Genomic DNA, 15378 nt, shown 5'->3' with positions numbered 1-15378 from the left:
GGTGGAGTCTACCTCCTTCCGAATCTGAGTGACTTTATCTGCAAAAAACTTTGCAAAAGCATTGCAGGAGATATTGGGGTCCTTACCAGGCCCCGATGACGAAGGTGGTTCTGATAGATTATGAACCACCTGGAAGAGTCTCCTGCTGCTGTTTTCTGCAGATGCAATGGAAACGGTGAAGAAGGTCCTCTTCGCCGTCGCCATTGCCGCTTGGTAGGCTCGAAGTTGAGCTCTAGCCCGTGTCCGGTCTGATTCAGAATGAGTTTTCCGCCACCGGCGTTCTAGCCATCTCAGCAACTGTTTCATCGCCCTCAGCTCTGGGGAAAACCACGGGGCTGTCCGGGCTCCATGCAGTCGGAGAGGGCGCTTCGGAGCCAGACAGTCAATAGCCCTGGTTAACTCCACACATTCCAGCGGACCACCAGGGAATCGGCTGAAAGGCCATCAGCACGGGATAAAACATCCCCTACCACTCTCTGGAAACCAACTGGATCTATTGAGTAGCGGGGGCGGACCATCCAAATCGGTAGAGCAGCTGCTTATGATATTAAACTTCGGTTTGAAGCTGGTTTAATACCTTGTCTTGTTACTTATCCAGCACCACTAGGCCAGAAACAAATTGTTTTTCATTTCTCTCAAAATTTGGCATGAGAGGTGGAGACCTGGATTAGAGATGGCAGGAAGCCACCTTGAAAGTCACTAGAGGAAAACAAGACTCACTGCTTCATCAAAATCATAGCAAACCCCCATTTAGACAAGTATTCCCCATAGCTCCTGACTTGAATCTCCTGCTGCTGTCTTAATAGGATTGCTTTATTGTGCATTTTGACTGTGGATTTTTATTCTAATGTTTTGATTAAATTGTTTCATTGTGCATTTTAATTATGGGGTTTTCTTGGGGTTGTAACTTTTTTTTTGTTACTTGTTTATGCAACTAAGTGGTACATAAATTACTAATAGGTAAATAATTTGCTTTGCCTGCTACCTGTCGCGATGAGAGAGCCTTTTAATCCAAAAACTAGCACCAGCACCAGATTTAGGGTGGTGCCGAGCCAAGGGGGCTCAAAATTGAGAAGATCCATTTTGGGGCACCAAATGTCGGTCTCGCACAGGGTGTCATATTATAAAATATTACCAAAGTCCACCCCTGCTAGCACCAGTCAGAAACAGGATGGATGGCTATGCTTATAGACTACCTATCCCTGCAAATCTTTCTCAGACAGAGCACTCTGAATGGTGGTTGGAGGCTTGTGGGGTTTTCTGCCTCAAGGGCCAAAATAACTTGGCTGGCCTTGAACCGGCGTGGGGGGCACTGGGTGCTTTTTGCTGCTCTACTTTCATTTGCTGCAAAATGTCTTGGAACAGCCAGCAGTAGAGTCAGAAGTGGGAGATGTGGGGAAGGATATTAAATAAATGAATAAACATTATTACATTCATATCCCACTTTTCCTTCAAGGAGCTCAGGGTATACAGCACATGGTCTTCCACTTCCACTCCATTTTATTCCCACAACAATCCTATGAGGTCAGGTTAGGCTGTAACTGGCCCCAAGTGACCTTCATGGCTGAGTGAGGATTTGAACCCTGTTCTTTCAGGTCCTGCCTGGCACTCCAACCACTATGCCACACTGACATGCTTATGTAAGAGATTCTGCCCGGGTGATGTAAAAGTGGGGAGGGAAAATAGGAAGAGAATCACTGCCAGAAGGCTTCCCAGGGGAAAACAGGGAGGAGCCAGCCAGGTGATGCAAGCCGAGAGGGAGCGGATATGGAAAGAAGCAAAGAGGGACTCGATAGACCTGACCCAGTTTCCTGCTCCAGCCACGTCCAATGTGAACGTCTCTAGCCTGTCTTCCTGGATGCTCTTTTCCCAGAGTGGCTGGGGAAACCCAGCCAGATGGGCGGGGTATAAATATATTATTATTATTATTATTATTATTATTATTATTATTATTATTATTATTATATCACCTGTTGCACATAGGATGCAGTGGGAGGACAGGCACTGATGCAAACAGTACAGGGGACAGGGACTTGCACCTGAATATCCTCTCTCTCCCCACCCAATTCTTCCGTACCTAAATCCCACCCCCAGCCATATAGCATGCATCATCCCCTGATGGAAGCACCTGCCTTCTAGAGGACAAAGAAACACCTGCCTGGTGAGGCTGGCTGGTGAAAAGCGGGTGCACTCAAGTATAGGCACAACACACACACACACACACACACACACACACACACACACCCAGTGAACTTGCTAATTAAAGAGAGTGAGAAGAGCTGGCTGTGCAATGACAGCCAGCCAGACACCCCCGGCCTCCCAGCTGCCTCACCTGCTGCTTCAGCCAGGGGCAGAAGGTGTTGTCGTTCTCCACCTTTAGCATAAGACAACCTGTTACTCTGAAGGAGAAGCATCCCCTGCCAACCTTACCTGGGGGATAAAGGGACTGTGGGATGTGCAATCCTGAGCCTGGATTGTTTTGCCATCCAGAAAAAGGCACCTGCTAGAGCTCTCTTCCCCTGATACATGCACACACACTTTCTCCTTTTGTGGCATCTCATTATATGCCTCCGGTACAAGCTGCTTGCTGCCTCCTCGTCTTACCTTCTGAGGATGATGCTCCTGGTTCTTCATCGTGGAGTCGCGTTGCTATGCACTCCTCCCTCCCTGCAGTTCGCTTGTTCGCACTCTGGCTCTTCCACTTGTTCCAGAGATTCTCTCTCTCTCTCTCTCTCTCTCTCTCTCTCTCTCTCTCTCTCTCTCTCTCTCTCCGCCCTCCCCCCCTAGCTTCCTCTCTTCCTCTCTCTGCAACAATAGGGAAGACAGATAAATAGATCAGCAAGGGAGCAGGACAAACCTTCCCTTTCTCTTTATGTTTCTGTCTCTCTCTGGACCAGCACAGAGTATGTTGTTAACATTAGCTGGCTAGAGAATGAGGCGGATTGAGAGCGAGCTGCCAGGGAGGGCTAGCAGCAGCAGGTTGGCTGTTTGGCACACAGCTCTGTTTCGGAGTCAGATGGAGATTTCAGGCTGTGTCAAGCAGCAAGTGAAGAGGGGACAAATGCCTGGAGCAGGGGGTCTGCCAGTCGCTAACAGGACTTTTTGTCTTTTTGTATACAGAAGCAAGTGATTATGCCTCTGAATACCTGTTTCTGGGAGATCAAACAAGATGCTGGGACTGTTGCCTCCATGTCTGACTTTGACGACTTCCCAGAGTCATCTTGATTTATTTGGGGGAAATGACACTGGACCATAGCTCAGTGGTAGAGCTCAATCCTTGGCTGGGAGGGAACGATCTCTGGAACCTTAACCAGTGTAGGAAACACTGAACCTGACAAACCAATCGTCTTATTCAATACAAGGCAGATCCCCATGTCCTATGTCTGTGTTGTTACTTCATCATCAGTGGAGTGGCATTTAAGAGATATGTTGCTTTTCAGTGAGCTGGGGTTTGAACATGTTTAGGAGGCATTACCAGAAATAAGAAAATGGAGTGAACACTATCAGCAGTAGTGTTAAAAGACACCTACACTAAAGCTGTACTTAACACACTTCCATTTCTCATGCTGTGTTTAACCCTGGTAATCTACTCTGGGGGGGGGGAGCAGATTTCTGGTATGTAGGATTTACTTTGATTTTAACAAAAACTAAAGTGCTACCAACCTTTTCTGTGTGGCCTGGGACAGAATGGAATGCCTGTCTAGTATTCACCTAGATTCACAGCAACTGCCTGGATTGATAACTGAATTTCTGCCAAGCCAAATAAAGCACCTATGATTCTATTACTGGTTCTAGCAGTGGAACGTATCGTTTCTGAGCTCTAATAAATACTTTCTTGTTAGCAAGTAGAATGGTTGTTGGACCCTATTGGCCCCAACCACTTGACACACAACTTCTGTGGCCTGCCCCATAGCAGTTCTTTGCCCTGTTTCTCTATTTTGAGTTGCCTATCTCCCTGTCAATAAGAAACCAGACCTCACGCTTCCAGGCTGCACTGTCGCAAGCACTACTGTCCCTAACACTGGCTCTCACAAATCCTAAATCCCATCCCACCTTCTGCTTGCCTTACTTTGTGCCAGGTTTAGGGAACTCTTGCCCCTCCAGAGGTTGGTGAACCACAACTCCCATCAACCCCAGCAAACATGGCCAACAGCCAAGGATAATGGGCATTGTTGTTCACCGACCTCCAGAGGGTTAGAGGTTTCCCACACCTGCTTTATCCAATGGCAAGTAATCAGCTCTGATTTGCCGACTTCATAACAAAGGTAGCAGATCTGGTCTAGGTCTGTGTTGCGCCATCTGGGGGAAAAAAACACCCCACACTCAGGCAGCAGAACAGAAACACAGTGTGACTGCTAAATCGGGTAGCTGCCACATGCTTCTCGTATACAAAATGCTTTCAGTCAAGATGAGACAGGTCCTTATTTTGTTCCAAATTCATCACAGCGAGAGCTGAATTCATGTTTTACCTGCCTACCCGTTTCTAACCTGTCTGACCCTCCTTTGACTAGCTACCTCTTCAGTACTTTTCCACTTCTAAATGGATTTGCACTGAACTGTGACCCAGAGATTTAGGGACTGAACCCTAGCAGCTCGGGGAGATCGGGAGCATTTGTGACATCTTCCTGTTTTGAGCCAGTCCCCCCTCCCCACACCTGATATCCTTGCTCCCCCTACTGGCAAATGCATGAAGGGAGCCTGCACTGATGCACAAACGTTGATTTCTTTTCTTGCAGCTCCTCCTGCTGAAATTCCTTCTTCTATATAGGAAAGAGCAAGTCTCCCTAGAGGAGTCTCTTCACCCATACACACAGTTCAAAAGGCACAAAATGTATTATGCAAACAAAGACAAACGTGCCAGTTTATTGGCTTATTCTGCATGGAATGGCTCCACCTGAAAATGCTTTATTCCAAATTTTCACAGACTCCAGAACGTTTAGGAAAAAATGCAGCAAGACATACACAGAAACAGGTTAATGAGGCAGCAGTATATAAGTATTCCAAATTAATTAAGGGAAAGGGTGGTAACTGGATGGCAGGAATTATCACAGTACTTAGATTCCCCCCCCACTTTACGCACTCTTTAGTCTCCTCAGTCTTCCAAACCAAGGGAGTCTTTTCCAAAAAAGCCATAGCTCATTTGTAGAGCACATGTTTTATGTGCTAGATTAAATCCCTGGCATTGATGTCTTCTTCCTTAAAAAAGAAAAGAAAAAGATGTCAGAGCAACATTGGGGGAATCTTATTCCCTAAGATCTAAGAGAACCACATAGATAGACCATTAACCTGCCCATCTATTACTACAACCTTGAGGACTAAAAAACAGAGATCAAAATTATGCCACAGAGCCACAAATGTATGTAGAAAGTATACATAGCTACAACTGCAGAAAACAAACAGCAGTGACTTAAATCATTCTTCTTGCCTTTTGGGTTTGGTGCAGAACCACTGAAGAGAGCACCTGACGTGACCTTCTGGGGGTGCCTTGATATTTCCCCCCCTTTAAGTGGAAGCATGAAAAACCAGGAAACAAGCAGTAGTAGGTAGCTGATGAAGCCAAATTGCACATTTGCACTCACTTCTGGTTCAAGGCAAACAGGACTCTCTCAGCTAAGCTCCTGAAAGTGCACACAGGTGGGGAGATGACTTTGGGCAAACGCACCTGAGCCCGTTTCATAACCTGGGCCAAGCCGTTCGAGCGGGGGTGGGGACAGAGGGCACTTTTATGACTGCTTCTCATCATCACCTGCTCCCTGTGCACACATGCCTGGCGGGAACCACAGGGACCAGCCTGTCGTTCCATGGACTTTTACCCTGCTGTGCAAACAGGCAGAAGTCTGATAGAGTTTCGGTTGGAAGTTCATCATCTCAGTACATGGCCGGAACTGCTGTTGAGTCAGTGAATCCCCAGTGTGTGCTCTCTCTCTTCCCCTCTCCCTCTCTCCTCATAGAATCATAGAATAGAGTTGGAAGGGACAGGAGGGTCATCTAGTCCAACCCCTTTCAATGCAGGAATCTTTTGCCCAACATGGGGCTTGAACCCACAAGCCTGAGATTAAGAGTCTCACCCTCTACCGACTGAGCTATCCTGTGTTCTCCCCTTTTATGCCTCTTCAGTGTTATTAGCTCTGTCCCATTTTAGATTACACTGCCTGCCTTTACTTCTTTCTCCTAAGTAGGGCATGTGCATTCCTCACCCTCATTGACACTTGCATATGCAATGATAAGCTGTGAATCCTGGCATGCTGCAATAAACTACAGTGGTACCTCTACTTACGAATTTAATGTGTTCCGAACACACATTTGTAAGTCGAAAAAAATTGTAAGTCGAATCCCATAGGAATGCATTGGGAGAAAAAATTCATAAGTCGAAGCAACCCTATCTAAAAATTCGTAAGTAGAAAAAATCCTATCTAAACCGCATCCAAGATGGCGGACGGAGCTCCATTTGTAAGTAGAAAAATTTGTAAGTAGAGTTATTTGTAAGTAGAGGTACCACTGTACTAATTTATCTAGCTTGCTGGGATAAAGATGCAGAAATACAGTGAAATGATAAAGGAGCAGCAGGTATCTGGAGCTCTGGGGCCAAATTCAACCACCAGCATACACGGAAACTTCAAACATACGAAGATGCAGGCAAAGATTCCTTTACCCCTTCATCTGCAGCAGGAACAGCAACAAAGCTCTGTGAGCATGCTTCACATGCAGAATGATGGTGAGCAGCTGTAATGCTAAAAGGAAGTGCTGTTGGTATTTCCATTGAGATGGAATTTGGGAGAGGTAATTCCTTGGGGTTCAGCTTATGTGGGTCACTGGAGGCAGGGAGCCAATGTGGCTGAGTCTCTAAATGTTTGTTCGGTTCAAAATATGACTTCTGCTGTTAAAAATTAGTCGCTGACCAGGGTCATATAGCCTTTGAAGACATTGTTTCTTAGAGATAGCCCCTCGCTTGTAGAGCTTGCTGATATGATGGTCACCTAGACCGGTGTTTCCCAACCTTTTTCCTATTGTGGCCCCCTCCCGACTCTGTTTCCTTCCTGTGACTTCCCCAACAAAAGCCTGCCCCCAACCAAAATTCTGACTATTCCCATGCTCCTCCCCATCATCGTACCGGTAGAAAGGTAGCTTTTTAAATGTTTTGTTTGTAAATAGAACATGGTTTTTTAAAATAATTTATACAAAACGTAATTACATAAAATGGTAGGAACATAATGCAATATTATTGAAGCAGAAAAACAGAATCATAGAGCTGGGTCATCTTTCTAGTTCAACCCCCTGCAATGTAGGAAACTTAGCTAACGCATCCTTGACAGATGTCCATCCAACTTCTGCTTAGAAACCTCCAAGGAAGGAGAGTCCAGAACCTTCTGATGGAGATCCATCTTCCATGTACTATTAAAATAAAAAAAACACTTATTTGACCCCAGTTATTTGACACAGAGGGGGAAACCTACAAATGCAGTCCAAAAGGCAGAAAGGGAGTTCTGTATATATGGGAGACTTTTTTTAAAAAAGTGGTCCTCACTTACCTGGTGCCTTCTACACAACTCATAAATGCACTTTATCCCTTTCATCTTTTGAAATGTGTTGCCTCATCTCCATCACAAGGGCCTGAAAAATGCTGCAGGCCTTTTATAGCCTAGCAGGTGCTTGCCAAATCTAACCCCACCCAGGTTATGGAATAGTCCCCAGATAAAGGTAAAGGGGTAAAGGGACCCCTGACCATTAGGTCCAGTCGTGACCGACTCTGGGGTTGCGTGCTCATCTCGCATTATTGGCCGAGGGAGCCGGCGTATAGCTTCCAGGTCATGTGGCTAGCATGACAAAGCCGCTTCTGGCAAACCAGAGCAGCACACGAAAACGCCGTTTACCGTCCCGCTGTAGCGGTTCCTATTTATCTACTTGCATTTTGACGTGCTTTCAAACTGCTAGGTTGGCAGGAGCTGGGACCAAGCAACGAGAGCTCACCCCGTCACAGGGATTCGAACCGCCGACCTTCTGATCAGCAAGCCCTAGGCTCAGTGGTTTAACCACAGCGCCAGATACTTGGATCCAATATCAGTTGCCTATATGCTACCAATTTGACTTCCAGTGGGACCTTTTCCTATAGTACTTTCCCCTATATCAACCTGCCTGTGCAATAAGATCAGCTGGATGGGCATTTCTCATAGCCTCATCACTGGATGAAGTTAATGGTGTGGTGACACAACAGGGAGTTTTCTGTGGTGGCACCTCAATTGTAGAATACCCTCCCTCTCAAAGTACGGATAGTACCCTTATTGCTTACCTTTCAGTGCCGGGTAAAAGCACACATCTTTGACCAGGTTTCTGTGACGAGAGTACCTGATGTGCCAGATGTAAACCAGTGATTTATCTGCTGTTGCATTGTGTATTGTTATTTTATATACTGTAAGTATCTGAATTGTTAAATTGCTTTCACTGATTTTCCTGGTTGCTTAATCATGACTTGAGGGGTTCATGAGCTGGTGAAGGGTGGGATATAATAAATTGAATAAATAAATAAAACTGAAAATAATAGGCGTACAAGGCCATATTGCTGTCATGTGATTGACTAGCAAGACATGGAATTTGACAGAAACTAGGATGACTCGCCGTCATTTCTCCTTGTCTGCCCTCAAGTGACACTATGACTCCACATACCATCTGAGAGAAGTACCACCTGCAAAATTGGTCCTGATGCTCTGCAAGTAGAAGGAATGTGTGTAACAACTAAGCTTGAGAGAGGCCAAGGTGTACCATTCATGTTTTCAAAGCAATTTCCTTGGGTCCCGAAGGTACCCTTGCCAGCTGCCCCTTGTACTATCCCGATGCGATAGTATCGCATGCCTTCCTTCTGTGTTTGTTGTTCTTGGATGGGAGGCTCGTCAGCCTGTGGACAGCCATAAACCGAGATTAGAAGCCCAGCGCAACTGATTGTTTATGGTTTGCTGGCCTTGGTCTTTGACCCTAGGAAGAAGCAAGCCCTTCCCTTCTCTTGCTTTCCTCAGCTGCCCCCAGTGTCAAGATTGCAACAGTCCTAAAGAACTCCCTTTACCAGGCTTCTATGCAAAGAAAACTAGCCTCTGGAAAACACACACACACACACTGCCGCTGGGTGCAAGTGAGAAGAGAGCTTTCTTCAGCGTATCTGCAAAAAAAATTAGTATGGTTCAAGGAATTGCGATCCCCAATTTAGCATAAGAAGCAGGCTTAAAACAAGCACAGCAGGATCCTTACCCCACAATGCAAGTGTATTCATTCTCAAATGAGAATTTAATAAAATCATGGATGGATAAAATTATCAGTGTGAACAAGGAGCTAATTCTTAAGATATTCCCAAACCTCATTGCTGGAAGGTGGAAATGAGTAATGATCACTCTATAATAGCCCTGTTTCCTCTCTTACATTATTTCTGTAGCTGGATCTTAGCTACTTACCAGAGATAGGACTCCATGATCCACCTTCCTAAGCCAGCAGGACTCTTTTACGTTCTCATAGAATCATACAGCTAAAAAAAAGGACCTAAAGAGGATGCAGTCTCTATTCATCAATCCTAAAGATATTTTGTGTCCCTCAGATCATACAAAATGTACTACAGACCAAGGACAGGAGAAACAAAGATGCTCAAAACCAAAAGTGCCAGCACAGCTCAAATTAATAGTATAGTAAAACAATCCAAACAGCGCATAATGGAATAGGTATCCAGTTAAACTTTGAACATGAAGCAAAAAAAACATCCAACATTGCACCCCATGAGGGGAAAATTTATCTAGAGATACATATTGGCTTCTGGTACAAGTCGTACCTACTTCTGGAATGGGAAATGAAATTCAAGACCTGAAAGAATTGTGTGAGCTCTATCTTATAGTATGAGGCACCAGATTAAAAACCATACTACCAACAGCAAGAAGACATGCCAAATTCCTGAACTGTGTTAACCACAATGCACCTCAATGAACTAAGGCTGCAAAGGGATAAGAAATGGTTTGCACTGAATTGCAGCCTTTTAACACAGGGAAGGTTAGGTTACCAATAACCTTAAAACTCAAGAATCAAGTTATTAATAAGAAGCATACATTTTAAAACAGAACCATTGCACAAAGGAACATCAGATTGTAGTGGTGGTGGTAATAATAATAATAATAATAACAACAACAACAACAACAACAACAACAATAACAATAATTTTATTATTTATACCCCATCCATCTGGCTGGGTTTCTCCAGCCACTTACAGCATATATAAAAACATAGTAAAAACATCAAGCATTAAAAACTTCCTGATACAGGGCTGCTTTCAGGTGTCTTCTAAAATTTGTGTAGTTCTTTAAGGAAAAGGAGGATGTTCCACAGGGCAGGCACCACTACCAAGAAGGCCCTCTGCCTGGCTCCCTGAAACTTTGCTCCTCACACTGAGGGAACTAGCAGAAGAGCCTTGGAAGAGGACCTCAGTGTCTGGGCTGAGCAATGGGGGTGGAGATGCTCGTTCAGGTATACTAGGCCAAGGTCATTTAGGGCTTTAAAGGTCAGCAACACTTTGAATTGTGATTGGAAATGTACTGAGAGCCAGTGAAGATCCTTTAGGACCAGTGTTATATGGTCCTGGTGGCCACTCCCAGTTACCAGTCTAGCTGTTGCCTTCTGGATTAGTTGTATTTTCCAAGTCACCTTCAAATGTAGCCCCATGTAGAGCCCAAATCAGTAGTTCCCTCACAGAGGGAATCATTCACCACCCCACAGAGCCCATTGTCCAGCCCTTCCTGGCTCGCTTTTATGAGCCAGGATGGGCAAGGATCAAGGAGACAGGTGGTCAGTTTCACTTGTCCAAGGAGCCAGTCCACATCCCCAGAGGTAACAGATTGGAATTGATCCCATGCAACTTGACTCAACAGGGCTCTAGCACTCTCCCACCCTGGCCCTGCTACCATGGTGGAGTCTACCTCTTTCCGAATCTGAGCGACTTTATCTGCAAGAATGTTAGTGGTAAGACTGTGAGGGAGACAAACCTGGACAAGAATGGCCTTTACAAGCCTGATGCAGTCTAGCAGTAGTCAGGGAACAATATGATGAGGACTGGAAGCAGCTAATAAGAGATTTTTTTTCTATATAAAAAACCCAGGCTGTCCTAAAACTTGCTCCATTAGGAAATAATGGCTCAGAATGTTAGCACAATGGCAGTTCCATCAGCATGACTATCTGGAGAAAAGGTGCAACTTCAGCAGGGAAGAGCATCACAAAATTCCTCATCCACAACGTCACTGATCACTTTGACTAAGACCACCCATCACAATTAACCAAAGTGCAATGGCCAAAAAAGTAGAATGGAGGAGTCATGTTGTTGGGAGATATTTGGATTCACAATTCACATGGCAACCTATAAGCTCATAGCACACGTTCAATGCTGTGTGTGCAATGGAATTGTCGCCTCTTAAAAATGTATGTTTGAACAATGAAAGCTGGTTCAGACCCATGTTTGCTACTGTACAACAACTTGTCCTAACCCCCACTTCTCAACACCAATAGATCACATATGTTATTTTCAATGCCAAATTTTTTATGGGCCATCTGCTGCCCCAATTTCAAACTGAGGAATTCACAAATCTCACTACAGTGAACAAAGGATAGAATAACAAATACATAAAATGTATTTTTTATTTTTTTAAAGAGGCTTAAAAAAATGTACCCTAAATACAAAAAAATATCACCAGCCTGAGTAGCCATTATGAAGAAATATAAACATCAGTGGTTTTGACACTAAGCCCAGAAGGCACTGGTGTCAAGAGGGAATACTCAGGAGGAAAGAACTAAAAGTTCAAAGCCTAATATACATCAAAGGTGGAGAATGAATGAATGAAAGTAGGTCTGATTCAGCCAACTGTTAACCTTCATCGGGGAGACATCAGCTTTATCGCCACTTCTCCAAACTTCCATTGGTCTTCCAGGATTAGAAGATTCATTTTACTTCCAAGTAGTACAATTTGAATGAAGATCAGGAATAAGCTCATGAAGCTTTGCAGCAAGTCATATTGGTACACTAAATCAACACTTTTTGCATGCTCCAAAGTGAGTCCATTTTTCACTGATTAATCATTTTACTCTCTATTTCTGCCTCAGTGCTTTACATGTGGAAACAAGGAACTGGTACATTAAGTGAAAGTAATTGCGGGCTGTGCTTAGGATTTCCATCTCCCCAGGGCAGGGCTGGAAACCTCAGGTGCAAAATTCCATCCTCCAAGTCTCTCATATCTGCCCCTTGAGACTTCCCCACCACCACACCCTCTCCCCTGCTTCACACCGTCCTTGAGTGCTTTTGACTGACTGAAATCTGTCCTTGAACTCTGCTAATGTCTTTTGCTTGCCTGACATCAATACTAGGAAAGATTCTAGAGCAGAACATTAAGCAAACGGTCTATGAGCACCTAGAAAGAAACTCTGTGATCACTAAAAGTAAGTCATTTCAGACTAATCTGATCTCATTTTTTGACAGAATTACAAGCCTGGTAGATAAAGGAAACACTGTGGATGTAGCCTAACTTGATTTCAGCAAGGCCTTTGACAAGGTGCCCCATGATATTCTTGTAAAGAAGCTGGTAAAATGCGGGCTAGACAATGCTACCATTCAGTGGATTTGTAACTGGCTGACTGACCGAACCCAAAGGGTGCTAATCAATGGCTCCTCCTCATCCTGGAGAGTAGTGACTAGTGGGGTGCCACAGGGTTCTGTCTTGGGCCCAGTCTTATTCAACATCTTTATCAATGACTTGGATGATGGGCTTGAGGGCATCCTGAGCAAGTTTGCAGACGACACCAAATTGGGAGGGGTGGCTAATACCCCAGAGGACAGGATCACACTTCAAAATGACCTTAACAGATTAGACAACTGGGCCAAAGCAAACAAGATGAATTTTAACAAGGAGAAATGTAAAGTACTACACTTGGGCAAAAAAAATGAAAGGCACAAATACAGGATGGGAGACACCTGGCTTGAGAGCAGTACATGTGAAAAGGATCTAGGAGTCTTGGTAGACCACAGACTTGACATGAGTCAGCAGTGTGATGCAGCAGCTAAAAAAGCCAATGCAATTCTGGGTTGCATCAATAGGAGTATAGCATCTAGATCTAGGGAAGTAATAGTACCACTGTATTCTGCTCTGGTCAGACCTCACCTGGAGTACTGTGTCCAGTTCTGGGCACCACACTTCAAGAAGGATACTGACAAGCTGGAACGTGTCCAGAAGAGGGCAACCAAAATGGTCAAAGGCCTGGAAACGATGCCTTATGAGGAACACCTTAGGGAGCTGGGTATGTTTAGCCTGGAGAAGAGAAGGTTAAGGGGTGATATGATAGCCATGTTCAAATATATAAAAGGATGTCGTATAGAGGAGGGAGAAAGGTTGTTTTCTGCTGCTCCAGAGAAGCAGACACGGAGCAATGGATTCAAACTACAAGAAAGAAGATTCCACCTAAACATTAGGAAGAACTTCCTGATAGTAAGAGCTGTTCGGCAGTGGAATTTGCTACCAAGGGATGTGGTGGAGTCTCCTTCTTTGGAGGTCTTTAAGCAGACGCTTGACAGGCATATGTCAAGAATGCTTTGATGGTGTTTCCTGCTTGGCAGGGGGTTGGACTGGATGGCCCTTGTGGTCTCTTCCAACTCTATGATTCTATGGATGGAGGCTAGAGGGGTGTGTGTGTGTGTGTGTGTGTGTGTGTGTGTGTGTGTGTGTATGTAAGTGTAGAAACTAACCTACTGTATAAAGGTAAAACTTGCATGTGTTGCTCCACCCATTTTTGCCTCTGTCCCCGCCCACTACAGCCATGTGGCCCCTAGAAGGTTGTCCAGAAAGTAATGCAGCCCTCAGGCTGATAATTAAAGGTTCCTCACCTTCAGGGGGAAGTGTCTCATCTCAATGTGCAAGTCATTCAAATATTGGCATATATAAAAACAAGAAGGAAAGTACAGTTGTACCTTGGAAATCGAACAGAATCCATTCTGGAAGTCTGTTTGACTTCCAAAATGTTCCTAAACCAAAGCTTGGCTATTGATTGGCTGTAGGAAACTCCTGCAGCCAAGTGGAAGCTGTGCCAGATGTTCGGCTTCCGAAAATCATTTAAAAACAGGAACACTCACTTCTGGGTTTCGATTGTTTGGGAGCCAAGGCGTTTGAGATCCAAGGTATGACTGTATAGCCAAATCAGCAGGCAACAACAAATACAAAGCCCTGGCAATCCATTCAAAGACATGCTCCTCAACATCCCAAACATCATGTAAGGACGTAGTAGGAGGAAACCTCAGTTGGAAAGCTGCTAGGCTGTTGTCTTGAATTCTGCCAGTCCACCTACCAGGAACTGAACCAGGGCCCAGCAGTGGACAAAATATACAACTCTGTGCAGCCACATAAAACTATTTAAAAAAGTAACCAAAGGACATTCTTAGCATTCAATCTTTGATGTAGTACCGGTAAGAGACAGTGCTGTGCAGAAGCCAACCCTTTGCTTCCTTTCCCTTATACCTTATTGCCTCATTTAAGGTTCTTTCATTGTTTTGTACCTGTAAGCATTTAATCTCAAATTTGTCTTGCTCTTGCATACTTGGGTCCTATTTATTTGCTTTTAAAATGACTTTTGCTCCTACAAATATTAATTGTAGCTCAGGTGTGTGGCACTGGCCTCCTGACCTCCTTTGCCTAGCATGGATGGGCTTCTGTGATGGCTTGGAGTTGGCTTTGGATAGTTGACCTGACAAGCTCAGTCCTTCTGGCCAAGATATCAAGGCCTGGTAGTGGTCAGATGCCAGATACTGGCAAATGCTCCCGAAACACCTTCTAAGTACCCTGGTTCTCCGCTTCTTCCCCCCAACCCCAAAGCATCCATGCTTGGATTTTCTTTTCTCTTTAAATATTTTGCAACAGGAGCAAGTCCTTCCCAAAGAAAAGTACAGAAAAGATAATAAGCCTATTGCTTCTATTCCTAGGAATAAGTCCACGATTCTCCCCTGCAGTGGTATCACAGAAAATAACCCAGTGGGTCTAAGAGGAAATGGCTTCATTGGTTCAGCAGTGATAGCATTGCCTCTGTGTAAGTTTCTAGAGTATGCCAGCTAGTGCCGATTCTCGTGGTTAATCCGTATATTGCGGTTTTGGTTTATATGCAGTTCAACTGGAAGGGCTGGGTTTAAGGCATAAATTCTTCTTTGATAGTCATTGGTGACGAGGAAACCAGGTTGGTAGTGCTGCTGCAGATGCCTCCAATGGGACCAGGGGTGCCAACTGCTGGAGGAGTCGGTGTGGTTGTGCTGGCCGGCTGCGTCTGCTGCTGCATCTTCTTCTTGTTCACCTTCCTCTCCTTTGCCCTGCGGTTCTGGAACCAAATTTTCAC

At 44.8% G+C, this 15378-nt stretch overlaps 2 protein-coding genes across 4 annotated transcripts in view; both read right to left on the bottom strand.

Annotated features, from left to right (window-relative positions):
- SLC6A7 (solute carrier family 6 member 7) overlaps positions 1-2725 on the bottom strand; it is a 27838-nt gene extending 25113 nt beyond the window's left edge. Inside the window, 1 exon segment of the mRNA XM_060271637.2 lies at positions 2605-2725. Coding sequence (XP_060127620.1) covers positions 2605-2634 — 30 coding nt within the window. The 5' untranslated portion in view covers positions 2635-2725.
- The window catches only part of CDX1 (caudal type homeobox 1), a 42850-nt gene continuing 30192 nt past the window's right edge, over positions 2721-15378 (bottom strand). The window contains exons 3-4 of one of the 3 annotated variants that reach the window (XR_015948186.1): positions 5426-15378; positions 2721-5196 (exon numbers count right to left, since the gene is read on the bottom strand). Coding sequence is in view for 1 of the 3 variants with exons in the window: in XM_035105657.3 (XP_034961548.1) it covers positions 15175-15378 (204 nt within the window). In the remaining 2 variants the exon portion in view is untranslated. The other 2 variants (XR_015948187.1, XM_035105657.3) reach the window with 2 other exon arrangements.

The sequence above is a fragment of the Zootoca vivipara genome, chromosome 2 (genome assembly GCF_965207765.1).
Source record: "Zootoca vivipara chromosome 2, rZooViv2.hap1.1, whole genome shotgun sequence".
In the NCBI taxonomy this organism is placed as follows: Eukaryota; Metazoa; Chordata; class Lepidosauria; order Squamata; family Lacertidae; genus Zootoca; species Zootoca vivipara.
Note: the sequence above shows the minus strand (reverse complement) of the source record. Positions and strands in the feature narration are given on the sequence as shown.